Below are 27,579 nucleotides of genomic sequence, written 5' to 3'. Positions count from 1 at the left end.
TAGAAGTGCCGGTGACAGATTGTACACGAGAAATAACGATGCCTAAAGCTGTACAGTCTAAATGTAATATACACTATGCAGCGCTCACACTGATGATTTTAAGTTAATTTATCTCTACTGGAAACTCTTAATTTGTAGATTAATAAAAGTGAAGTTTGAAGTACAACCTTATGACACAGGTGACAAAAAGGCGTATTTCTAGTCCTAGGACACGTGTATATAATTAACAGTGTTGATAAACGCCAGCACCCAGTGTCTTTAGGGTCCATTAAACCAAGTCGAAAATGCTTTGTGACACAATCCCTTTAGGATTCTAAACTGAACCTAAAGCTGGCCATACACATTCAGTAGTTGTCGGCTGACTTTCCCGACTCCTTCCACACTCTCCCATACACGAATGTGTACGTGTATTTAGTAGGGAGAGAGAAGAAAGCCATTGCCAGACACTTCTGGTGGTGGCTTGTCTCCTGGGAGAGCAAAAGGATCGGGCACAAATATTCACATCATATGATCCTTCCCTCTCCCAACAACATCTGGCGGGGAGAATCGGAAGCTTCCCGCACACATTAGATTATCAGCTGAAAACATCATTCTTAGGGGTTTCAGCCGACAATACGCTAATGTATATGGGGGTCTTAAGTCTATAAGTGACTGTGACAGTGCAGGCTCTTTATCAGGTATATACTGTAATAAAAACAATGCAAAAGCTGGTGAAAAACAAGTATCAGAGTTTTTATTTTCCCCCAATTTTTTTTTTTTATAGAGGGGTAGAAATGTCTCCTGCAGGCCCTCACGTAACCTCCCAATAATAAGGGGCCCAAACTCATCTGTTGGCTGTCACTCAAGAGTCACCGTGTAGCATCAGAATGTTCACCTGTGTGCTGCACCTGCTCACCGTCATCTTCCTGCTTCTTCCCGGTGGGCACAACCGCCATTGTGCTGATTCTCTGTACTCCTTACACTAGGCTCTGTGGCTTATTCACTTCCTGTCTGGATCTCTCTACCTCGGGGCACGCACATGCATCTTTGGCTCTTAAAGGGCCAGTGTCTGGCGGATCTTCTCTGGGTATTTAACACACCTTACCCTGTACCTGAGCAATAGGTTCTTTAGCTTCCTAGTTCCTGCAAAGGTGCGCTGTTATTCCATTATGATTTCGCATTAGTCCTCTGCCTGTTTACCGGATTTACCTCTGTTGTCTGACTTGACTACTGCCTGACTCCTGTATTGGCCTGCCTTGACTTATATCTTGCATACAGGATTGCATAAACACTGCCTGCCCTGACCTCGGCATATCCAGGACCCCGTATAACAGTTAAAGAGTAACTAAACTTTTATATAAACTTTAATATATTGTCCCTAACCCTCTAAAAAACTTTTTCTAATATGCTTTATTTATTACTTTTCTATTTTTATCGTACTTTTTTACACCCTTAAAGCGCACCATTCACTGGTGCGCTAAAAACGTAGTTCTCCCTACACCCCTGAGCTGTCAGCGGTGTACGGAGTACAGAGTACTAATTTTATGAATGGGGCCGCAGCAGCTCAGGAATTACGGTCAGGAGCGTTTATTGCTGCTCCTGCCCATGCTCCCTGGACTATTACTAACTGCCCTGTACCCATGTACTATGCCAGGATTAACTCAGCCGAGCGGGCTACTGCTTTTGCCTGCTCCGCTCAGCTAAGAGAACTGTATGTCAGGCCAGGCCAGGAGGGGCACTTAGATAACACCTTTAGAAGTAGCCCCAAGCCAAATCTGTTCAGTGACACAGTGGTTTAATGCTTCGTGACACACTGCATTTAACTTACACAATTACTATTCCTCAGCTCTCCGCAATCACAGCAAAACTGCTGCATTTTACAGTGATTTTGGAAAACCATAACAAGAACTGCACTGCAGTTACAGCCACAACATATGAACACATCCTAACATGTCTTCATGTAATGGGCGAAAATGTAGAAACATGCGGCCATTAATCACACAGGCTCGAATCTCTGGTCCCCCTACCATGGACCCAGACGGGTTACAGATTTTGTCATCCTTATGCGTATGTTTGTAATTTATCTAATGAGGTACTAGATTATATATACAGAGTATAGGAGGTGTGCAACGGAGCTTAGCAGTCCCTAACGATTTAAATGTACCATATGGTGACCCTACAAGTAATCCTGGATGAGGAAGTGCAGATGACAGATGACAACACCGGTCACACCGTGAGGGATTCTGGTGATGTTGTTCACCTCGTATTTCCCTTGTTAACATATTTGGGTGCTGGCTAGAAGGAAAAAAAATAAAAAACATTTTCATTAGGGAGAAAATCTCTCTGGAATTTGTCCTTTCATGCCAGTGTTCTACACATGTTATTTACAGGCCTCTGATTTTGGTGAACTGTCATTTCAGGGGCTTAGCTTAAGGTTTATGGGCCCTGGTGCAAGAGTTCAGCTTGCCCCTTCTCACCCCCCCCCCCCCCTGCATTCCCTCAGTGCTTTGTGACAAGGGGCAGCGGTGCACCTAGCCTCTCTGCTGCCTGAGCCCAAAATTTAAGCTGCCCCCCCCATGTCAAATTATCAACCTAACCCCTTACCTTCAGCCATACTGTTAAAGACATACTTAGAAAACATTACATACAGCGCTACAGAACATACAGGGTAATACAGCGTCACCTACCTATTACATCCAGTGACGTCTCCTTTGATGTAGATGTTCCCTTTTCTCATCTTCTCCTTTTAGACCAGACCGCCATGATTATTTCTTTCAGCCATTTTTGTAGTCCCCACCCCATCCTGCCACCCACAATACTGTGCACACTGTGGTGCCCAATACTATACTGCAGAAAAATGAAAATTCTAGCACCATACAGATAGTGCCCTCTTCAATAATTATTGCCACACAGTGCCCTAAAAAATAACTGCACCCAGCAAATAGTGTCCCTGACACTAATAGTGTAAACATAATGTCCCCCAAAAATAATTGTGCTGATACTGTGCCAGGGTACTCCCCACCCACCAACAGTAATATTGCTCCCCAAAGCAATAGTAATAATTGTCTGCTAGAGTGCACTTAGTGTTAACAGTGCTCCCAATAGTAATTATGCCCCCATTGTGTCCATACTAGTAATCATGTTCCCCATAGTGCCCCAGTAGCAATAATTCTCCAAAATGTGGGTCAGTAGAAAAATGCCCCCTAACGTGTGCCAGTACCAAAATACCCCTTTATAATGTGTGCCAGAACAAAATACTTCCTTATAATGTGTGCAAGTACAAAAATACCTCCTTATAATGTGTGCCAATACATACAGTGCCTTGCAAAAGTATTCACCCCCTTTACTTTTTTCGTATTTTGTTACATTACAGCCTTAAGTTCAATGTTTTGTTAATCTGAATTTGATGTGATGGACCAGAACACAATAGTTTAAGTCGGTGAAGTGAAATGAGAAAAATATATACATAAAACTATTGTTTAGAAATAGAAAACAGAAAATTGGCATGTGCGTATGTATTCACCCCCTTTGTTAGGAAGCCCATAAAAAACTCTGGTGCAACCAATTACCTTCAGAAGTCACATAATTAGTGAAATGATGTCCACCTGTGTGCAATCTAAGTGTCACATGATCTGTCATTACATATACAATCTTTTATGAAAGGCCCTTGAGACTGCAACACCAAAAGCAAGAGGCATCACTAACCAAACACTGCCATGAAGACCAAGGAACTTTCCAAACAAGTAAGGGACAATGTTGTTGAGAAGTACAAGTCAGGGTTAGGTTATAAAAAAATATCCAAATCTTTGATGATCCCCAGGAGCACCGTCAAATCTATCATAACCAAATGGAAAGAACATGGCACAACAGCAAACCTCCCAAGAGACAGCCACCCACCAAAACTCACGGACCGGGCAAGGAGGGCATTAATCCGAGAGGCAGCACAGAGACCTGAGGTAACCCTTGAGGAGTTGCAGAGTTCCAAAGCAGAGACTGGAGAATCTGTACATTACATTACTTTCAGCTAAAAACAAAAAGGCACGTTGTAAGTTTGCGAAAAGACATGTGGGAGACTCCCAAAATGTATGGAGGAAGGTGCTCTGTTCTGATGAGACTAAAATTAAACTTTTCGGCCATCAAAGGAAATGATATGTCTGGCGCAAACCCAACACATTACATCACCCAAAGAACTCCATTCCAACAGTGAAACATGGTGGTGGCAGCCGGGACTGGGAAACTGGTCAGAGTTGAGGGAAAGATGGATGGTGCTAAATACAGGGATATTCTTAAGCAAAACCTGTACCACTGTGCGTGATTTGAGGCTAGGACGGAGGTTCATCTTCCAGCAGGACAATGACCCCAAATACACTGCTAAAGCAACACTTGAGTGGTTTAAGGGGAAACATGTAAATGTGTGGGAATGTCCAAGTCAAAGCCCAGATCTCAAGCCAATAGAAAATCTGTGGTCAGACTTAAAGGGCATCTGTCACCCCCCAAAAGTCATTTTTCATTGTTGGGCTAATTAAAATCCTTATACTGCGATCTTTCAATATATAGTGCTCTTACCCTTTTCTGTTGTCTAGTTTCTTTAAAAAACGCACTTTTATATGTTAATTACCAACTGAAGACCGGTACGGCGCAGGCGCGAGATTTAGAACGCAGACAGGGCCAGCCAGAGGATGAGAGCGCTCGCTGGCCCTGTCAATCAACAGGAGGAGGGGCGTTTTTTTGAAAGGAGGATGCGGCGGCTACCAGCAAGTAATTAACATATTATAAAAGTGCTTTTTTTTTTTTTTTTGTAAATTCTTTATTTAAGACTTTTTTCCATTTTTAACAACCCATAGCATGATGGGCAACAGGATTGATAATGAGTACAACATACTAATAAAGCATGAATACAAGAAATGACAAATGACAAGTCAAAAATTGCACATCCTTACTCGGAAATACCACATAATCATGTGGAACAGTAGAAAGCAAATGGAATCTAAAATCACTGAATAGACGCGGAAAGGGGGGGACAAGGAAGGAAAGAGGAAGGGCGAAGGGAAGGGAAAAGGGAAAGGAGACAGCATTCCCGAACCTGCACTCTCACTCAGATGCTAGGAGTGTTTTTCCTTCCGCAGATTCAAAGAAGTCCAACCAACGACTCCAGGTCTTGGTGAACTTTTTTTCAGTATGTCTCAATGATGAAGTGAGGTCCTCCATTCTCATAACCTCCTGAACTCTATTAATCCACATTGATAGGGAGGGAGCAGATGATTGCCTCCACAGACTGGGGATGCAGGCTCTGGCCGCGTTTACCAAGTGCCTTACCACAGACTTGTTGTAGGATGACAAAGGAATCTCGCACTGATGGAGCAGGAAGAAAGCAGGTGACTTAGGGAGGGTATATGTAGTGAATTTAGAAGTAATTTCCCACACTGAGTTCCAAAATGTCGATAGAAGGGGACAAGACCAGAAGATATGTAGCAACGTACCCCTCTCAGAGCCGCAGCGCCAGCAGAGGGGAGAGGTAGATGGGAATATGGAGTTAAGTCTAGTAGGGACTCTATACCAGCGTGACATGAGCTTGAAACCCGATTCCTGAATATTACTGGCCATAGAAGTTTTGTGGATGCATGTGAAAAGTCTCAGCCGTTGGTCCGAAGAGAGCGTGATATCCAAGTCAGCTTCCCATTGTGAGACAAAATTGGGAGGAGGTTGGTCTGGGGAGATATTAGTAAGCCATATGCGCGGGAGAGGGTACGTCTAGTTACTCCAGACTGCTCACAGATGAACTCAAAGTCCGTCTTATCACGAGCGTACGCAGACGCAGGAGGGAGTGTAGACATAAAGTGTGTAAGTTGTCTAGATTGCCAAGGATTAAGAGTAGGCGTTCCTGATATCTCTGAAATCTGTTGAGGGGTAAGCCATTGGTTTGAGGCAGTCAGATGATGGGCCCTAAATTTGTTACATCTTATTAGTTCCTTAAAGGGACCGCGCTCTAATCCTGGAGGGAATTGAGGGTTGCCCAGGATAGGGAACATAGGAGAAGGGGATGGAGAGATACCCGGGTGACTTTGAATACTGGCAAAGGCTTTCAAGGAGGGGCCTATAGTCGGGTGCAGGCGTGCTTCCAATGGGGTCTGGGTGGACAACCAAGGGATGGCTGACAATGGAGCAATCAGAAAGGATTGCTCAACTGAGACCCATTGTTTGTAGGCTTGGTGACGACACCAATCTACTACCCTAAGAAGGTGTGAAGCCCTATGATATGAGAGGAAGTCCGGGAGCCCAAGACCACCCTCAAGCTTGGGACGGAAGAGTATTGACCTTGCTATCCTGGATGGTTTACCTGCCCATATGAAATGTGTCAACATTTTCAGAAGAGTATGGAAGAAGAGTCTGGGGATGTGTATCGGTAAGGCTTGGAAGAAAAATAGAATTTTTGGCAGGACATTCATTTTAAAAATGGATATCCTTCCAAACCATGAGAACGTTCCAATATTCCACCTGTCTAGGTCTGATTTTATATTCCGGAGAAGAGGCGGGTAGTTGACCTGATATAATTCCGAGAGTGTGGGGGTGAGCAAGATCCCTAGATATTTTAGAGATGACCGAGCCCATGTAAACGGAAAGTTCTCCGAAATAGATTGGACCGTAGAAGCGGGAAGAGTTATGTTTAAAGCTTCCGATTTTTGATAATTAATTTTAAAGTTCGAAAGGTGAGCATATGTCTTTAGTTCCTGCAAGAGGTTCGGGAGCGTAACCCTGGGATTGGTGAGAAAGAACAGAAGATCATCAGCGTAAGCTGCAACCTTGTGCGATGTCTCACGAATCCGTAGCCCTGAAATATCGGGGTTCCCCCGTATATGACACAGAAGCGGCTCTAGACAAATCACGAAAATTAAAGGGGAAAGGGGACAGCCCTGTCTTGTTCCATTGCGAATAGACAGGGGCATGGAAAACTGGCCATTCACCTTAACCACTGCCGTGGGGTTGGAGTAAAGATTAGTAATACGAGCCAACATTTTATCCCCCATACCCACGCAACGTAGAGTTTCAAACATAAATTCCCAATTCACCCTATCGAACGCCTTTTCGGCATCGGTAGATAGGAATAAAGTTGGGGTCTTAGAAGTGACGGCTTGATAGATCATGTTAATTGCTCTTGTAGTGCTATCACGGGCTTCCCTAAGGGGCAAGAAACCTGTTTGGTCTAGATGAATTATTTTTTGGAAATGTGGTAGAAGGCGAGTGGCAAGAATTTTAGAAAATAACTTCAGATCTACATTGATCAGGGAAATGGGACGGTAATTTTGGCAATGGGAGGGATCTTTCCCTTCCTTGGGTACTACTGTGATGTGAGCTCTAAGAGTGTCATTTGGAAGAGTGCGGGCCCTATCCAACGAGCTAAAGGCAGCTATAAAATGATCAGGCAAAATGTCCTTAAACTGCTTATAGTAGGAAAGCGTGAGTCCGTCCGGACCAGGAGCCTTCCCAGTTTGGGAGTTTTTAATAGCCGCCTGTAACTCATTTAATGATATGGGTGACTCCAATTCAGAAACCGCTTCTGGGGGGAGAGATGGTAAGCCCGCCGATTCAAGATAAGCTTTCACTGAGGGCTTGAATTCAGGGCTAACGGATTGGTGAGAGTCGTCCAGATTGTACAGGGTGTGATAATACGATCTAAATGCTTCTGTTATTTCCTTCGGGAAAGAAGTCTTTCTTCCGGAAGTAAGTGACACATGGGGGACAAAGGAGCGTAATTTGGTCTTTTGCAAAGCCCGTGCAAGGGTTCTACCTGGTTTGTTACCATGCTCATAGTAATGCCTCCGGCATTTAGTTAAGGTCGCTTTGGCTTTTGAAAGACATAAAGAGCGCACCTGATCTCTCAGCTGGGTAAGTTCCGCTCCCAGCTGCAAGTCCAGAGTCCGCTTATGCTGCTGTTCTATCTCGTGGATGCGAGACAGAAGAGTAGATATCTTTGCTGCTCTTTCCTTTTTCAAACGGGACCCTAGTTTAATAAAAGAGCCTCTGATAAAACATTTATGGGCTTCCCAAATGGTAAGGGGGTCGCTATCGGGAGTCACATTATTCACAAAATACTCGGCCAGGTCTCTCCGGACTTCAGTGATGACTTGGAGATCTTGGAGAAGTGAGTCATTTAATTGCCAATGCCAGGCTCTGGGTTGATGGGTCGGGAATGAGATGGATATGGAGACTAAGGCGTGGTCCGAGAAGGTAATGGAGTCAATCTCTGCTTTGGAGAGAAGGTCTAGATTAGCATGTTTCAGGAGGAAGTAGTCTAATCTGGAATAGGAGTTGTGGGGGTGGGAAAAGAATGAGTAGTCTCGGGATGTTGGATAGAGGATACGCCAGGCATCAGCGAGTTGGTGGGAGAACAAGAGCTCCTTAAATTTGGTAATGGCGGAAAGAGGGAAGGAAACTTGGCCCTTGGAGGAGTCCACGCGAGGATTCAGGACAATGTTAAAGTCTCCTCCCAGAATCAAAAGACCCTCCGTGAACTCCTCCAAGGCCCTGAGGGTCTTAGACAAGAAACCCACCTGACCATTGTTAGGGGCATAGACTGAAGCCAATGTAACCTTATAACCGGCCAAGTTACCCTTTAAGAATAGATACCTGCCTGCCCCATCAGTGCGAGAGTCGATCAGATTCCACGAGATATTGTTGGAGACGAGAATGGAGACGCCTTTTGTCTTGGTATCAGGATCAGTGCTATGGTAGGCATGCGGAAAACGTCTGTCTGAGAGCTTTGGAGTAGAAGAGGAACGGAAATGCGTTTCCTGGATGAACGCTACTTGTGCACGTTTCTTCCAGAGAAGACGCAGTAAGGACGATCTTTTTTCCGGTAAGTTCAACCCCTGTACATTAAGGGAGACCAATAAAACATCAGACATATTTCAACAACCAGAAAACAAGTAGCAACAAATTATCTCAGTGAGAGTGAGGAGTGCAGACAGCCGGGATAGGAGGAGGCAAGGATAGGGGACGAGGAAAGTGGGAAGGAGGGAAGGGGGAAATCTAGCCCTCAGCCGAGGGACAAACACCTACCTAGGTGTAAATAACTGCGAGCGTCCCGTCTCGAAGAGTTTACTAAGACAGGAATTCACAGTGCCCTAGTGGGGGAGGAGGAACAGATGGCGGCTACTAAAGAAAAATTAAAGCATAACACACGGAAAGCCATCCGTGACCAGAAACCAAACAAATATGAACATACTTGCATCTCAAAGACCCCTTCCCCAGAGATTAAGACATTTGGACACTTTGACTTTTTGACTGGGGAGGACAGAGGAGGATAAAGATAGGAGTAGAAACTCCCCAGAGAGAGGGAGAGAAATTAGCACAGGGGAAAGCCAAAAAGCACTTGAGAGGAAATATTAGGACTACCCTAAGACCCTATGAATCCATGACCAATGAAAGACATGGAGAGCGACTCAGTCGAGCCCCTTTCAATAATACCAACACAGAGTCCCAGTAGTAAAGGCCAACAAAGGAGGATCAGCGAGGAGGTGGAGGAAGACGTCGTGGAGGTTGGTTTTGCGATCTGGAGCGATGGTCACGGTGCGAGCTGGAACGGCCCGGAGATGCCCGTCTCGGGGAGGTGGATGATCTTCTTTGCGGGAAATCCGGATCTTGTGGCAGTCCTTGTAGGAAAGGAGGCAATGTCCAGTCAGGAACTGTGAAGGGACGGACGTCGAGAAATCTGAACAGTTCCGGCAGATCCGCCGGAGAACGGACCTGCATTGTTTGGCCATTGGAGTACCGGACAATAATATGAAATGGATGACCCCATCGGTAGGATGCTCCTGCGTCTTTAATTGCTTCTAGCAGGGGCCTAACCATTCTTCGCATCGATAAGGTTAGGCGAGATACATCAGGAAGGATAGTAATCGGTGTGTCTTCAAAGTAGAGCTCCTTCTTTTCCCAAGCTTTTCGTAGGATACGTTCTTTGATTGTGTAAAAATGAACCCGGCATATGACATCTCGTGGTCTCTCCCCATCACGATTTCTGGGTCCTGCGGTTCTGTGAACTCTATCCAGCTCAATCTTGGTATGAGGAGGATTGTCCAAGACTGAGTTAAAAATGTCGACCACGGTGGAGTATAGCTGGTCGTTGGGAATAAATTCTGGGATGTTACGTAGCTTAATATTATTCCGGCGACCTCTATTTTCCACATCGTCGAGGTGCAGAGAGAAGTCCTGTATTTGAGAAGCATGTGCAGATAATATCTCCGAGTGGGAATGAACCATAGAGGCAGTATTTGCATAGCGATTTTCTAGCGAGGATAAGCGGTCATCTAAGTGATGGACGTCATCTCGGACCGCTTGTATGGCCTGAGCCTGCTTGTTCTCAATACGGGCCACCTGTGCCTCCAGATCAGATTTCGTCGGTAAAGCCCTTATCATTTCCCACAGTTCTGCCAGTGTGCGGTCAATGGAGGGTGGGGGTAGGGAGGACCCCTGTGGCTCTTCTGAGTGCTGCGGCAACGTAGAAAAGATGCCCGGTATACTCTGGCTGAGAGATTGGGAAGCTGGAATGGGCCCCATGTGACCCTGAGTGTGGATAGCGGATATCCAGGGTGGCCCCTTATCTCCCAGAGAACCCCTTGGGGAGCTGGCAGCAGGGGAGTTCACATAAACAGCGTCCCTTTCTAGAAGCTGCCCAGGCCCAGTCGTATTTCGGCCTGCCACGCATGGAGAGGCGGTAGCAGCTCGCAGGCCCTCATTTTCAGTAGGCCTCAAAACGGCCTGAGTGACGGTACCTGCACGATCCTGCTGAGGCGGTGCAGCTTGGCGCCCTGGAGGAGTCGGATGGGCCTCTGGATTCAGCAAGGTAGGAGCCGTGCAATAGGTGGTTGCACCGCCCGGGTGCCGCTCTTGTGTGTGGGTAGGCTCCGCTGCCGGCGCCATTGAGAACGGCTGTGCTGTTGGGCGCAGAGACGCTGGAGTCGCGGCCATTGCGGGTGAGTCAGGCCGTCCTGCTGGGTGGATCGGAGGAAGCGGCCGATAGACTGTTCAGGAGGGACCGTGGGCTGACTCTTCGATCGTCTCCCTTTAGTCATGGCCAAGAAAGGCTGGCAGGGAAGCGGTCTTCTTAGGTTCTCCTGAGGCTGGTCACGGAGCTCTCCTAACTCACGTCTTCACGCCGCCATGCCGAAGCCACGCCCCCCAAAAGTGCGGTTTTTAAAGAAACTAGACAACAGAAAAGGGTAAAAGCCCTATATATTAAATAATCGCACTATAAGGATTTTAATTAGCACAAAAATTTAAAATGACTTTTGGGGGGGGTGACAGATGCCCTTTAAAAATTGCTGTTTACAGGCGCAAACCATCCCAGTTGAAGGAGCTGGAGCAGTTTTACAAGGAGGAATAGGCAAAAATCCCAGTGGTAAGATGTGGCAAGCTCATAGAGACTTATCCAAAGCAACTTGAAGCTGTGATTGCCGCAAAAGGTGCCTCTACAAAGTATTCACTTTAGGTGGGTGAATAGTTATGCACATTGACTTGTTCTGTTATTTTGTCCTATTTGTTGTTTGCTTTACAATAAAAAAGCAAACATAAAAAATGCAAATCCTCGAACAATCCATTTTAATTCCAGGTTGTGAGGCACCAAAATAAGAAAAAAGTCAAGGGGGGTGAATACTTTTGCAAGGCACTGTAAATACCCCTTATGTGTGCCAGTACAAAAGATACTCTCTTATAATGTGTGCCAGTATATCTATCTATCTATCTATCTATTGTCTATCTGTCCATCTATCTATTGTCTATCTATGCATCTGTCATCTATCTCATATTTATGTATGCATATCTATTTAACTATACATTATCTATCTATCATATATGTTTAATATATCTATCGCTATATAATCTATGTATTGATGTATTTATCTATTTCATATTTATCTATCTATCTATCATGTAGCACTCTCGTATCTATCTATCTGCCTCATATCTATGTATTCATCTATTTATCTTTCTAGAATCTATCTGCCTGTCTCATATCTATGTCCAGGGGTGTAACTACCATAGCGGCAGACCAGGCGACTGCTATGGGGCCCAGGGCAAGAGGGGGCCCGGTCTTAGTTGGGATTGGTCAGGACTCTACCCTCTAAAAGAACAACTTTCAGCAAATGAGGCAGTGGAGAAATGGCCCAAGGGTCATTGAAAAGGGGTTTACGCGGAAACCCTTCTGTCCTGTGTGTGGGGTCTGCTATGGGGCCCTTACTGCTCAATGTGCGCCACTGTCTATGTCTATCTATGTATCACATATCTATCCATCTATCTATCTACCTACCTATCTATCCATCTACCTATCTATCTATCTAGAATCTACCTATCTCATACCTATGTCTCTCTATGTATGTATTATCTATCTATCTAGCTATCTATAATTCTATCTATTCATCTATCTCCTATTTATCTATGCATATCTATTTAACTATACATTTTCTATCATCTATTTTAATATATATCTATAATCTATCTATCTATCATCTTTGTATTTATGCATGTATGTATCTCTTTAATATTTATGTATCTATTATCTATCTAGAATGTATTGCTCATCTATCTATCTATCTCATATCTATGTATTCATCTGTTTATGTATCTAAAATCTATCTGCCTATCTCCTATCTATCTATCTATCTATCTATCTATCTATACTCTATGTCTATCTATCTCATATCTATCTATCTCATATCTATCTATCTCATATCTATCTATCTATCTATCTCATATATATCTATCTATCTCATATCTATCTATCTCATATCTATCTATCTATCTATCTCATATCTGTCTATCTATCTACCTGTACTCTCTGTCTATCTATCTCATATCTATCTATCTAATTTCTATCTATCTACGGTATCTCCTATCTATCTATCTATCTATCTATCTGTACTCTCTGTCTATCTATCTCATATCTATCTTATATCTATCTTATATCTATCTATCTATCTATCTATCTCATATCTATCTATCTATCTATCTATCTAATTTCTATCTATCTACGGTATCTCCTATCTATCTATCTATCTATCTATCTACCTGTACTATCTATCTATCTCATATCTATCGATCTATCTATCTATCTATCTATCTATCTATCTATCTATCTATCTATTTTATATCACTCTATCACATATCTATCTATCCATCTATCTAGCTATCTCATATCTATCTATCTATCTCATGTATATCTATCTATCTATCTATCTATCTATCTATCTCATATCTATCTATCTATCTATCTCATATCTATCTATCTATCTCTCTCTCTCATATCTATCTATCTATCTATCTATCTATCTATCTTATATCTATCTCTCTTATATCTATCTCATATCTATCTATCTATCTCATATCTATCTATCTTATATCTATCTCGTATCTATCTGTCTTATATCTATCTCTCTATCTATCTCCTATCTATCTATCTATCTATCTATCTATCTATCTACCTGTACTATCTATCTATCTATCTATCTATCTCATATCTATCGATATATCTATCTATTTTATATCACTCTATCACATATCTATCTATCCATCTATCTAGCTATCTCATATCTATCTATCTCATGTATATCTATCTATCTATCTATCTATCTCATATCTCATATCTATCTATCTATCTATCCTGTATCTATCTATCTATCTATCTATCTATCTATCTATCTATCTATCTCTCTCTCATATCTATCTATCTATCTATCTATCTATCTTATATCTATCTCTCTTATATCTATCTCATATCTATCTATCTATCTCATATCTATCTATCTTATATCTATCTCGTATCTATCTGTCTTATATCTATCTCTCTATCTATCTCCTATCTATCTATCTATCTATCTATCTATCTATCTATCTACCTGTACTATCTATCTATCTATCTATCTATCTCATATCTATCGATCTATCTATCTATTTTATATCACTCTATCACATATCTATCTATCCATCTATCTAGCTATCTCATATCTATCTATCTCATGTATATCTATCTATCTATCTATCTCATATCTCATATCTATCTATCTATCTATCCTGTATCTATCTATCTATCTATCTCTCTATCTATCTCCTATCTATCTATCTATCTATCTATCTATCTATCTATCTACCTGTACTATCTATCTATCTATCTATCTATCTATCTATCTCATATCTATCGATCTATCTATCTATTTTATATCACTCTATCACATATCTATCTATCCATCTATCTAGCTATCTCATATCTATCTATCTCATGTATATCTATCTATCTATCTATCTATCTATCTCATATCTATATCTATCTATCTATCCATCCATCTATTTAGCAGCTGTACACTGTCATTCTGATTGCACTCAGTCACAGGATTCATCCAGTTAACCATTTATTCAGTGGTCATCTAAAACCCATTGTACAGCCCTAATTAGAGAAGTCCCTTTCTACAAGCTTTATGCTCGGGTTTTCCTTGCTTACTGGTAGATTGTCAGGAATTAGTAGTGGTCACCAGTGGGTGCCCTTCTGGGTGCACTTCTGCAGGGTCCTCCTTTGTTGGTAATTGGTTGAATCAGATTTAACAATGCCAGCAGATAAACATTTGTGGCAGGCGCTGCCATGGCAACGTCGCTGCTTCTCCTCCTCTTCCCCCCTCCCCAGTCTCCATTCTAGTCAGCGACACAGTGGTCCGTGCTGTGGAGAGGCTTTAATGGCAAGGCTCTTGTCGGGGGAAACTGGTTTAAAATGATGAACGAGGACAGTACGCAGAAAACAGATGGAGGGGAGAAGCACAATGGCACCAACTTGAGGAGGAAAAGACCCAGAAAGGTAACATGTGGATGTAGAAGGCCACCCGTGCCTGGTGGAAGCATGCTGCCCAGGGATGCACGCAGGCTGCTCCGTTAGGCGTGTCAGGGAAGCAGAGCTTGCTTCGCTCCCAGGGCTCGCCACTGTTTACATGGCACCGAGCACCATTGTGAGTGGCGTAGGTTCATCGGATGGATGGAGCTCATGGCCGTGACCCACTGCTTAGTTTCCTCCTCATCTGTTTGCTCAGTTAGGATTTGTCTATAGGACATGCATATTGCTTTTATTTATTACAATCTCTCTTGATGTAGCAGAGCTGAGTCTGTCACCTTTGCAAAGCTGAGGTTGTCATTTTGGACAACGTAGCGTATCTCCAAAGTTATCTCGCCACCTAAAGTCATGCACCCCAGACAGCTCTGCTACATCTGTACAGGGGAACTGTCTGCAGTCATAACGAAAGGTATCATCTGAGCCCAGAAAAGGGGTTACAGAATACTAACCGTGGTAGACAATGTAATGCCCTGCGCTGTGGCCACACCCTTTACTTAGGAGTCTGAGGCTGTACATACTGTATGTCCACTTCATATGGTCGGAGAATCAAGGCGGTGGGGAATCTGTAGGGCATATTCATGCAAGGCAGATTTATTTTGATTTTTTTGCAGAAATTGCTTGTACATGATTTTTTGCAAGTCCTATTCAGATAAATAGGAAATTTGCACACATTTTTTGGCTGCTGATCTGCCGTGTGTGAATACACCCCTGTAACCCACCTTAGATAACTGACAGACCATGGGCTTGTAGCTCAGGAACCAAATTAGTAAAGGATCCTCTGACATTTACAAGCTAGCACACGGCCTTGTATTGGTCAGTGGTTGGCAATGAGGGCAGTGTTTATCCCCTTCTTCTAGGTACAATTGTGCCTACTGTATCTCTACTACTACCGTGCTGCAGATTATGACCCAAAACGAGAGAAAATTTCATATGGTAAATAAAACCCTATCTATAGAGTAGCTTGATTGGTGAATTCCTGATCAATATGTTCCTAGTAAACCACCTAAAACCGTGCCGCTCAATTAATGAAAAATGATTATTTTACACTTTGAGTTTTGACCTATTTCCTTGTGCTGGATTCTTCTTGCCTGGATTACTGGCAGAGACGTCAGATTCTTCACTGCTTATGGTTGTTTCCACAGATTTGACATTGTATTGATATGTTTTATTTTGATTGGGATATTGGGAACATTGGATTGCCATTTCAACCATCTTTAAATTTTTGGAACATTTACAAATTAGAAAATTGTAGAATTTTGATGGTGGTTTGGAGTAGGTGGAGGTGCTGTAGTGGTGCTGGTCCTAATTGGAATAAGTGTCTATAGGTTATTATATCCAGGGAAGAAATGTATCAGATAATATCTTTATAACATGGTTATTACATATCAATGAGAAGTTCGTATTTTAATGTTTCCATTTAGACAACATATTGTTTTTCTAACAAGAGCAAACAGTCATTTACTTGTCATCACAATTCAGTCCTGTAACGAATGCCTTCTCCTCGGGGGGCCGTTATAGAGAAGCACTTTCTTACTAATTAGACAATCAAGGGGGACTTAGTAATGTGTGCCATGTCTGTTTTAGGACAAGCTAGGCCGCACCTCATGGAAACGATGATGTATCCAATAAAAGCAGATGTCTATTTTCAAAAATCACATAGGTGTGTATGAAATAGCATTAATGGAATATCTAATATTCCAAAATGCAGCAAGATAGCATCGTGTGAGCATAGCCTTAGGGCTCGTGCACACCACCGTATTTTTCTTTAGTGTACTGTTTGACCCATTCCTTTCTATGGGGTCAAGCAAACATCATTTTATTTTTATTTTTTTGAGGATCTGCAAATTGCAGATGAGAATAGCCCTTTCTATTGGGGATGGGAAAAATATGGAATGCACATAGAAGCTAGCCGTGGATTCGTTTTTTGAGGACCAAAATATGGACACCGTCTGAGGCTGTGCTTGTGATTTGGATGACATAGATTTCTAATATGGTGGTAGTGTAATTAAAGAGGGTGTAAAAAAATGCTGAACAGTTTTCACATCCCGCCTCAAACGGTACTATCCATAGCCACCAGTGTTTGGCCAACAGAGTAGAGTGTCCTATGTGTGTTGATCTTAGGGTTGCCTCCAGGCCTGTAGACCACTGGCTAACTGGTTTTAACATTGTGTGAAGCTGGTGACGGTAACGTTTTTTTTAAACCTCTGTGAAAATGTGTACCTTGCGGTAATTATATTGAGTCATTTTGGCTGATCATGGCAATGCATAAACACTTTACTGCATCTCTTCCATCTCTTGATGTCTGGTGGCATCTATCATGTACAATGGGAACCCAATGGCACCTGGTTGACAAACATTACTCTTTGACATGAAAACCTGTGTGTATGGATTTTTTTTTAACCGTGTAAACCTGGCCAGAAGTTTTGGATGGAATAAATGACGGCCTATACTATTCCATATTCTGAGCCTGACAGCAAGCATTCTCCTGATAGCAAGCACAAACCAGCATCAGCAGGCATTAAATGCCACTTTTGGAAGCGGTCAACTGAATCCTATCTTCTTCTCACTTTAACAACACTTGGACTTTGTAGACTGAACTTTCCATCTGTTGATGGAGTCTTTCATTTAGATCCATACATTGTATATGGGCAATATTCAATGCTCATCAAATATGTATCTGTATGTATAGCATCTGCTATGAAGGTCTTTGCAGATCGTAAACGCCTCTTCTCATTCACAAACACTTTGTATGTTCCTCTTTGGCATTGTGCTTATGATAAACATTATCAGTGTGAATGTAGTTTGTAGGTTTTCTTTCTCTGCCACTTTCTTGAAGATTTCCCAATGGTAAGCTGATCGCAGACCTTCTCACTGCTGGGACCCTCAATGATCAGCTGTAATTTATGGGAGAAGCCAATGAAAACAATGGACTGTCAATGTAATGCATGGACATGCCTGGTCCTCCAAAGCAAGAGACATTCTCCGTTCAGTCTGTGCACATGAGATAAAAGTCTTGGATGATTTGGGCCATTTTATTGTACTGAAGGATCACAGCGTTAGTGATGCCAGAACAGGGTAGGCCCATTTTTCTTTCTCCTCCAGGACTACTTAGTGGACTATAATGTCTCCGACACTACAACATAGACTCAGTCTGCTAGAAGTTGATGGGGTTGTTCCATCTTGGACATTGGGGGCATATTGCTAGGATATGCCCCCAATGTCCAATAGGTGTGGGACCCACCTGATCTATCCTTAAAACGGAGCCCACAAAGTTCCCTCCTCTACAGGAAAATATAGCAAACCCCCTAGTATTGTGCCCGGGCAACAGTCACAATATGCTATATGGCAGATGAGTATATTCTGATGTCAGACTGTTTACACAAATATAATTTCCAGAAATATCAGTGAAGATTCCCCATTGATGTGTAGTATGTATCATCAGTTTGGATACAAGTGCCGGTTCTGCATATGGTCATTGTTACTTTTGTACTGCAGAATTCCAGTAGAATATGGAATAAAATTTTAAAAAAAAAACCTTACTCCCCTGTTATACCGTCTGCTACTCCAGCGCCAATCTTTGGTTACATGCCAGAAGTGATTCAGTAACTGGGTTCAATGGTCATGTGCCATACTTATGTCATCACCCTGGCCAGTGATTGGCCGCATTGATCACACGCCAATACATCACATCAGTGCTGCTGGGATGTAAACAGAGACTATGAGGTTAGAGGAACATAGAATTGGTGCTCTTGGGGATTTTAACAGTTGACTGTTTTAAAAAAAAAGTGTTATTTCATATTCTGCAGCATATTACTTTAGGTGAACCCCTTAAAAGGGGTTGGCCCTTCTTGCACTTTGATGGCTAATTGATAGGACATGCCACCAATGTCTGATAGGTGCGGCGCTTGAATGGGGCCCCCAAAGTGAAGGATAGCGCATAACACATGCACGGCGTGCTGTCTATACACTTCTATAGGAGTTTTGAAAAGAGCCGAGCGAGCATGCTTCGCTTCTTCCGGAACTCCTATGGAAGTGAAGAGCGCGCTCTGCAAGCACGGCCACCTCTCTATTCATCTCTATGAGAGTCTTGGAAATAACTGAGCACTTGGCTATTTTTGGCATTCCCATAGAAGTGAATAGAAGGTGGCCGTGCCCTCTTTCAATTTGGAGGTCCCATTCTAGAGATAGGTGGTATCCACATCTATTGGGCATTGGTGGCATATCCTAGCAATATGCCACCAAAGTGCAAGATGGGCCAACCCTTTAGGGTAGCCAGCTGCAGATGTATCTAGTATATGATTGCACGATGTACGTTTGGATCCATCCGAGGAATTAGCAGCATTCAACTCTCTTTTAACGGGTTCAGCACCAGGGCAGTTTTGGTCATCAGGACCAGATCCTGTTTAGAAATGTTTTTTCACACGTTAGTTTAATTACTATAAGCTTTTTATTTGTTGGTCTAGTGACATTATATTTTTCTACCTATATTTTCAGGAAAGATTCAGGTTTCTAGTCATTATTTTTATGCAGATAATTTAGGCCTTTTTGTGTAGACTCATTGGGGGTCATTTACGAACAGATATACGCGATCTGGTGCAGATTCTGTCGCACGCCATGTTGCGACAGAATCTGAGACTTCTTCCCCACTCACACCAGGTCTAAAAAAGTGGGCGTGGCGTGGGCAGGAACGGGGACGGGCAGGCCCCTCTCATTCATCATTTTCTATGCCTGGTTTAGGCATAGAAAATGGTCTAAATGTAAGACAGTAAGAAAGCTGTGTTACATTTAGAATCGGTGGTGGAAATGCCGAAGTGATCTAGAGGTGGGTGCCTCAGCGCAGGGGCTTATTAAGACTGGTGTCTAAAACGCTTGTCTTAATAAATGTGCTCCTATTAGGCTTATACTTTTTTTAAAAATTGCAAAAAATATGCTTTTACATCTGTAAAGACCTGGATAAATCAGAACCTTCACAGACAATATGCCTTTACGATTTAGCTATCTCTTCCACTAATTATATTACTCTTAAATAGACTTTTTTTGCGATTGTCAATTTACCATATCAATTTACTAAATTACGTGTCCGGTTTTGAATAATCAAGTTGGCTGGCGGTGCGAAAATGATTTGCATCTGTGTTTTATTTTTTTTGAGGGACTGGTTATTTTTTATATTTTATATTTGTTTTAACTTTTTTTTATACTCTGTCCTTCAAAAATCAGGAAATACCGTTGGGGGTCTTTTTTTTCTTTTTACAATATTCTTTTCTGCTGGGGCCGCACTCATTCAGCACAGCAATGAGCAAATAGAGAAGACAGAAGCAGTGAACCTCTCCTATATTCTCTCTTGGGTCCCCTGCTTTCTTTGCTAAAGCCTGTGCTGTTAATATACAATGGCGCAGGCTTTAGAGACCTGGGCCGCCTGCCTTAAATATACGGCGGGTGGTCATGAACCGGCTAAAAAATCTAAACGGATCTGTCAAATGGATGCCAAACATGGATATATGTGGAGACCTTGTTGACAGGCTGCATCAATTTGTCTCAAGTGTATACTGTCAGGTTTTCAGACCAAGCATGGTAGGAAGCTAGCCTCAGATGAGCTTTCCAGTGCATTTCATGTGTACAAATCAGGTTATAATATACAGAAGGCAGGAAATGGTTAACAGTCCCTCATCACTTCATCTTTGAGTGTAATATTTCCTTCTGACAGCCCCCTGCCTGCTCACATGGGCTCAGCAGTTTCTTTTCTGCTTCCCTGCACATCAATAGGAAGCCTAAATATCTGGCATTAGTTCCACTAGCTTGGCTCGGGTGCACCCTTTCACTGTTATGCCTCAGAACTGGCAATCCATTGATTATAATCTGGGGTTGTTACTTTTATATACTGTAGAATATATTTCATTCTTCCATTATAGAACACAACCAGGAGTTTGATAATGGAAAATCAGCATGGTTTCAGCTAGCACCTCCTGATGTCATCATGTCGGCTGGACCCCATTCATAGGGGGTCGGTGTGTACACATGAAAGATCTCGCCCTAAGACTGGGAATTTTCCAAGCCTGTCAGAACATTCTTTTACTAGCTAATAATCATAAATGTTATCCAAATTGCTGTTGCATTAATCCCTTACAAGATTTAATTTGGCAGTGGACAAGTGCCAACTCCTAACTGGATTGACCACTAATGTAAGGCTGAACTAGACAGCATGGGCCCACTATGTTGGAAAGGTATAAGACACATGATATACTGTACATTACATACATATTCTACATATATGCTGTATACAAAATGACCCATTACATATTACGTACAGTGACAAGGCTATTATAAGAGACCTAAAGGAGTCCTTTGTATCTAGGAAAAATTATTTCATCTAAATTGGTATATTTTTATAGTTCAGAACCTAAAAGTCAATTCCATGGTTAAAAATCAAAGATGTCATATAACAGGTTACAGGCTACCTCCAATAAAGTGACAGAAGGAGAAATGGCCAGTCTGGTTTACTGGGCAGCTGTACGAAGCCTCTCCTGCAATAGCGTTGCAATAGATTTGTTATGATAAGATTACCATCTGTCTCTCCCATCTTCCACTGCAATCAGGCTCGGACTGGCCCACCGGGGAGGCGGGGGATTCCTCCGTAGGCCCCCAGTCTCCTGCGCCCAGAAATAAGACGGAGGAGTAATTATTTCTCTTGTTTGTCAGGAGAGATAATTATTGTAGCCACTAGGTGGTAGTATCACACAGCGTTGCAGCCTCCTACTGGTGTAAATTATACAGGAGGCCCCGCAGTATTTTCTAAACTTTCCGGGCTGCTGGCAGTGAAGGAGGAGAGAACATGTCTGGCCATCCTCCTGCCCTCCCTGCTGTCAGAAAACTGGCTACTGGAGAGAAGGACTCCTCTGCGGTGCTGGGCTGATTTCTCAGGTGTGTGACAGTAGTGAGCTGTAGGAGACTGTAATGGGGACATAGGGAATTTGTTTATAGTAGACTCAGATCTGTGTATGTGTGCTGCTCTCTGCAGAGTTCAGAGGGGCATCGGGGGGACTCTGCCCTAAGTTCACCCAATGCCTCTGCTTTAGGTGCACCCTCATAAGTGCCCCAGCTCCAGATGCCCCCCAATACCCCCACTCTAAATGCACCCCTAATATTGCATATTTTCCAGTTGCCCCCCTAATACCCCTGCTGCTGCTCCAGGATCCCAACTATTACCCTGTCTCAGGTGACCCTAATGCCTCTGCTTTAGGTGCACCTCCATAAGTGCCCCAGCTCCAGATGCCCCAACTCTAAATGCACCACTAATATTGCCTCTTCTCCAGTTACCCCTGCTCCAGGATCCCCACTATTACCCTACCTCAGATGACTCTAATGCCTCTGTTTCAGTTATGACCCTCCGTTTGTGCCCTTTGCTCACGTTGCTCCTCTAGCACCTTTTCTTGGGCTTTGTTAAAGGTTATGACCTGCAAAGGGGGTTGGACTTATGCCCGAAAAATTCTGCACAGTGCGTCACATTCTCCAGTATTGACACATATGGTTTACATGGTGGTAGTGATGATATTCCATATTTACAGGCATCCCTGCTGCCATGTAAAGAGATACTGGTGGTGGAGTGGTGGAGGATTTAAAGGGGTTGTCCAGGTTTTCAAGTTATCCTCTCCACACCATAGGGCATAACTATGTTCTATGTATCAGTGGTGTATGTGCAGCATTTGACCCATGTATAAGTGTCTTGTGTCCCACATCTGCCCAATGAGTGATTGGTGTGCGCTGCATGTGTCTTGTTTCTGACTGACTTAAGTGCAGGATATCCGTATATATGTAAATTCTGCCACATGTATGTTTGTGCATTTTGCTGTGAATGTCTGCCATCATACTTCATCTTTAATATTTCTGTTATCACTGTGAGTACTCATGAACACGACCATTGGATGTTTTGCAGTCTGCAAATTGCGGATCCGCAAAACATGGATACCGAGTGTATGTGTTCCACATTATTCGGAACAGAACAGCCGGCCTCTAATAGAACAGTCCTATTCTTGTCTGTAATGTGGATAATAATAGGACATATCTATCATTTTGCAGAATGGCCATGCGAACATACAGACACAGAATGCACACAGAGTGAAGGGAATGGTACGAACATGGAAAAAAAATAAGTTTGTGTGCAGGAGCCCTAAGGTGGGCCCCCAGAATCAGTTACACTGGTGGGCCCTAAGTACCTCAGTCCGACATTGACTGCAATATTATTCCAGATGGCACATTGCCGGCACTATAATAGAAATTGCGGACAAGAATAGGACAGAACTGCAGATCCAGAAGTGCAGATCCGCATTTCCGGATCTGGACAGCACATCGTGTGGCCCCATGGAAATGAATGGGTCCGCAATTCCGTTCCGCAAAATGCGGAACAGAATTGCGAACGTGTGAATGGAGCCTTGTATGGAGCCAGGTATGTACATGTGCAATATTCTCTCCATGACTAGGATTCGGAAAAAGCATGTTCATAACATACACTTTATTCTGTGACAAACTGGTGTCATGTCACGTACTGCACTGGATCTTTTTTGTAACATATACCACTTGTTTGTATCTTTTCCTACCATTGTGTTGCCCACTGTTTTTGTATATTCTTGGTTAGGGCTCTTTCACACTTGCGTTTTTTTCTTCCGTCATAGAGTTCCGTCGTCGGGGCTCTATGCCGGAAGAATCCTGATCAGTTTTATCCTAATGCATTCTGAATGGAGTGAAATCCGTTCAGGATGCATCAGGTTGTCTTCAGTTCGGGACCGGAACGTTTTTTGGCCGGAGAAAATACCGCAGCATGCTGCGCTTTTCGCTCCGGCCGAAAATCCTGAAGACTTGCCGCAAGGCCGGATCCGGAATTAATGCCCATTGAAAGGCATTGATCCGGATCTGGCCTTAAGCTAAACGTCGTTTTGGCGCATTGCTGGATCCGACGTTTAGCTTTTTTAGAGTGGTTACCATAGCTGCCGGGACGCTAAAGTCCTGGCAGCCATGGTAAAGTGTAGCGGGGGAGCAGGGAAGCAGCATACTTACCATCCGTGCGGCTCCCGGGGCGCTCCAGAGTGACGTCAGGGCGCCCCACGCGCATGGATGACGTGATCGCATGGCACGTCATCCATGCGCATGGGGCGCTCTGACGTCATTCTGGAGCGCCCCGGGAGCCGCGCGGACTGTAAGTATACCGCTCCCCCGCTCCCCACTCCTACTATGGCAACCAGGACTTTAATAGCGTCCTGGGTGCCATAGTAACACTGAACGCATTTTGAAGACGGATCCGTCTTCAAATGCTTTCAGTACACTTGCGTTTTTCCGGATCCGGCGTGTAATTCCGGCAAGTGGAGTACACGCCGGATCCGGACAATGCAAGTGTGAAAGAGGCCTTACTTCAATAATGGCATTTTACATTTTGATCATTTTTGGTCACGTGCATTCTTGTGTTTGTAGGTTCAGTATGCCGTAGCTGTGAGGAGTGTGTCCTAAGTACTTTGAATTATTAACCCACACAGTGATGTTTAATATATGAGGGGGCATGTGCTGCAGAGTGTCTTTGGTTGTTATTTTTGGTCTGTTTGTAAAGAATCTGTGCTTTTCTTTATATTGCTGACTAAACATTAAAGGGGCTCTCCGGCCTTTCCTCTATTGATGACCTGTCCTCAGGATAGGTCATCAATATCAGATCGGCAGGGGTCTGACACCCAGCACCTCCACAAATCAGCTGTATGAGGAAAAGGGACCCCCAGTGCGCACATGCTATCTTCCGTCTCTCTTCCTGCTCACGACTGCTGTCTATGGCAAAGCGAAGAGAGATGGGAGATGGTATGTGCACACTGCGTGCCGTCTCCGCATACAGCTGATCGGTGGGGGTGACAGATCCCCGCCGAACTGATATTGATGACCTATCCTGGGGATAGGTCATCAATATAGGAGAGCGCAGAGAACCACTTTAATTTACATTTATAATTAATTTGTTTGTAACTACTTCAGAAGAGCTTTGCTGGGATCTTGTCATAATCTATGCTAAACCAGTTGGTGCTCAAAATAAGTTACCTACCTATATAATGCAATTGTGTTGTCAAACAATGAGGTGAACATTATTATAAAACTTTACATATACTGGTTTTACAATGTGTATAAATGCAATGAATTTGGAAAGTCTTCAGATCCTTTCACCTTTTGCACATTTTGTTATGTTGAGGTCTTGTGCTAAAATAAAAAAATATAAAGTTTTCCCCAATTAATCTGCACTTAATACCATATAATGAAAAAGTGAAAAGAAAATTTTTGAAATTTTGGCAAATGTATTAAAAAAGAAAAACTGCAATTTCACATGGACATAAGTATCCAGATCCTTTGCTATGACACTTAAAATCTTGATCATCTTTGAGATATTTGTGCTCCCTGATTGGACTCCACCTGTGATAAATTAATTAGACATGATTTGGAAAGACACAGCCCTGATTATATACGTCTCATTTAAAAATGCATATCAAAGCAAAAGCCAAGCCATGAGGAAAGAACTGCCTGTAGAGATCAGAGACAGGATTGTGTAAAGGCACTGACATGGAGAAGGGTAACAAAAAATTTCTGCTGCACTGGAAGTTCCCAAGAGCACAGTGGCTTCCATAATTCTTAATTGGAAGAAGTTTGTAACGACCAGGAGTCTTCCTAGAGCTGGCCACCCCAACAAACTTAGTAATCTGGAGAGAGGTGACCTGAACCCAATGGTCACTCTAGCTAAGTTCCAAAGATCCTGTGCACAGATGGGAGAAACTACCGGAAGGTCAACCATCTCTGCAGCATTCCACCAATCTGGGCTTAAGTAAAAGACACATGAAACCCTGTCTGGAGTCTGATGAAACCAAGATTACATTTTTTAGCCTCAGTTCTAAGTGTCATGTCTTGCAGGGAACAGAGGGAGGAGCTCAGTGCCAGCCCCGTTTCTCATGGGCCCTATAGCATCTGTGTAATCTGTCTCCATTGAAGGTATGCCACTGATTGACAGCTATCTGTGTATATATACACACTTATGCAGAGGAGGCTGTCAATCACTCATAAGATGCCCACTTAGCTACTGAGCTCAGAAAGAGCAGAGATTTTAGTGCATAAATTACAAGTTTTGCTGAATCTTTTCCCATAAAACTATACATCAATCTGCTCAGCATCTCCTGCTCTATAACACGTTGCCTGCAGATTGCACTGCATTAAGATGCAGTTGTCTGAAATTAAACACTAATTGCTATTCCATGTTGCATAACATTTCAATGCAAAACTCTCATTAAGGTCTCATGCACACGACCGTATGTATTTTGCGGTCCGCAAAAAATGGATTGACCAAAAATACGGATGACATGCGTGTGCATTCCGTATTTTGCAGAACAGCTGGCCTCTAAGAACAGATTGGCTCAGTTTTGTCAGACGGTGTCCGCCTCCAGAGCGGAATGGAGACGTAACGGAGTCAAACTGAGGCATTCTGAGTGGATCCTTTTCTATTCAGAATGCATTAGGGCAAAACTGATCCGTTTTGGACCGCTTCTGAGAGCCCTGAACAGATCTCACAAACGGAAAGCCAAAACGCCAGTGTGAAAGTAGCCTTATATTCCTCTTCCTTCTCTTATTTAGTACAAAAATAAAAAGTGCATGCCCGCTTACAACCACCAGTGTATGAATACTACTTAAATGTGTTCATACATTCTAGATGAACATTGGCAAAACCTGACTATCTCGTTGGGAGCGGTTGACCATCTAATATGTATGAATGTATTCACACTCTCACCTCAAGGCAAATGTCAGGGCCAAAGAAGGATAGGTCATGTTGAACATGTCCAATCCTTTGTCCCAGGGGAGGATTGGAAACCTAAAATGGCCCTGGAAAAAATACTTAAAAGTGGCCCCAATTTGTAGGAGGGTCTAAATTGACAGGAGGCAGGGCAACAATAGTAGGGGAGCCAGCAACACCATAGGGTAAAATACCATATACCACAGTGCACCACAATATATTGTCCGAAAAGCTGTCCCTCTATGTTGGCCATCAGTAGCAGCCATTTTCTGGTCTCCTCCTCCTCCAATTGTCTCTGATTAAGGTATGGAGCAGTGGGCCTAGGAGGTGAGATGTGGGACATAGTGGAATTCAGGAGGGCATGTTTTTGGCCGGGTATATGAGTACCTGATTCCTATTATGTATACGGCCAGCGGCAGAGATGGGGTCTTGGGCGGCAACCGGGAAATTCCCCTGTAATGTCTATGGCCAATCCGCCCCTGCTTTGTCCTCATGAGAGATAAGCCACTGCCACCTACCTCCGTTATTTCCCTTATCTATTGGGGACACACGCACGCTCAGCCACACCAAGCTTGCATGTTAATGGGGGTGTCAGGATGAATAGCTGACAGCTATCTAAGGTGTATGAAGGTGCTGTGTTATAGGCGAGGAAGCAACCATTTAGATGACTGCATGGGTGCTGTTGTTATGGAAGTCCCTAAAGGAAACCTCCACCAAGGTCATCTCTGATTAAATTCTATAATGAATCAGATTGGCAATAGCTGAGAAGTGATGTGAGGAGAAATAAGCTTGGAGAGCGGTTGTAAGAATCCAAAGCAATCAGATGTCATAGGAAACACTGACATTTGGTCATTGACCAAGGGCAAAACCAGCATCTGCATGGTTAAAAGCATCGATGGGCAGATGTAGACTGCATAGATGTATAATATAGCTCATTTGGGTGTCT

General features: G+C 43.2%; 1 protein-coding gene across 13 annotated transcripts in view; it reads left to right on the top strand.

Annotated features, from left to right (window-relative positions):
• The window catches only part of ANK2 (ankyrin 2), a 524,175-nt gene that overhangs the window by 211,814 nt on the left and 284,782 nt on the right, over nucleotides 1–27,579 (top strand). For 7 of the 13 annotated variants that reach the window (XM_044301676.1, XM_044301667.1, XM_044301660.1 and 4 more), the window contains exon 1: nucleotides 14,673–14,812. The exons of 1 other annotated variant lie outside the window; for it this stretch is intronic. In XM_044301676.1, the coding sequence (XP_044157611.1) occupies nucleotides 14,729–14,812 (84 nt within the window). In that variant the 5' untranslated portion in view covers nucleotides 14,673–14,728. Of the gene's footprint in view, nucleotides 1–14,671; nucleotides 14,813–27,579 lie in introns of those variants that run through there. 5 more of the 13 variants (XM_044301541.1, XM_044301518.1, XM_044301550.1 and 2 more) reach the window with 1 other exon arrangement.

The sequence above is a fragment of the Bufo gargarizans genome, chromosome 1 (assembly GCF_014858855.1).
Source record: "Bufo gargarizans isolate SCDJY-AF-19 chromosome 1, ASM1485885v1, whole genome shotgun sequence".
Classification (NCBI taxonomy): Eukaryota; Metazoa; Chordata; class Amphibia; order Anura; family Bufonidae; genus Bufo; species Bufo gargarizans.
This window is presented reverse-complemented; position numbering and strand designations above follow the sequence as displayed.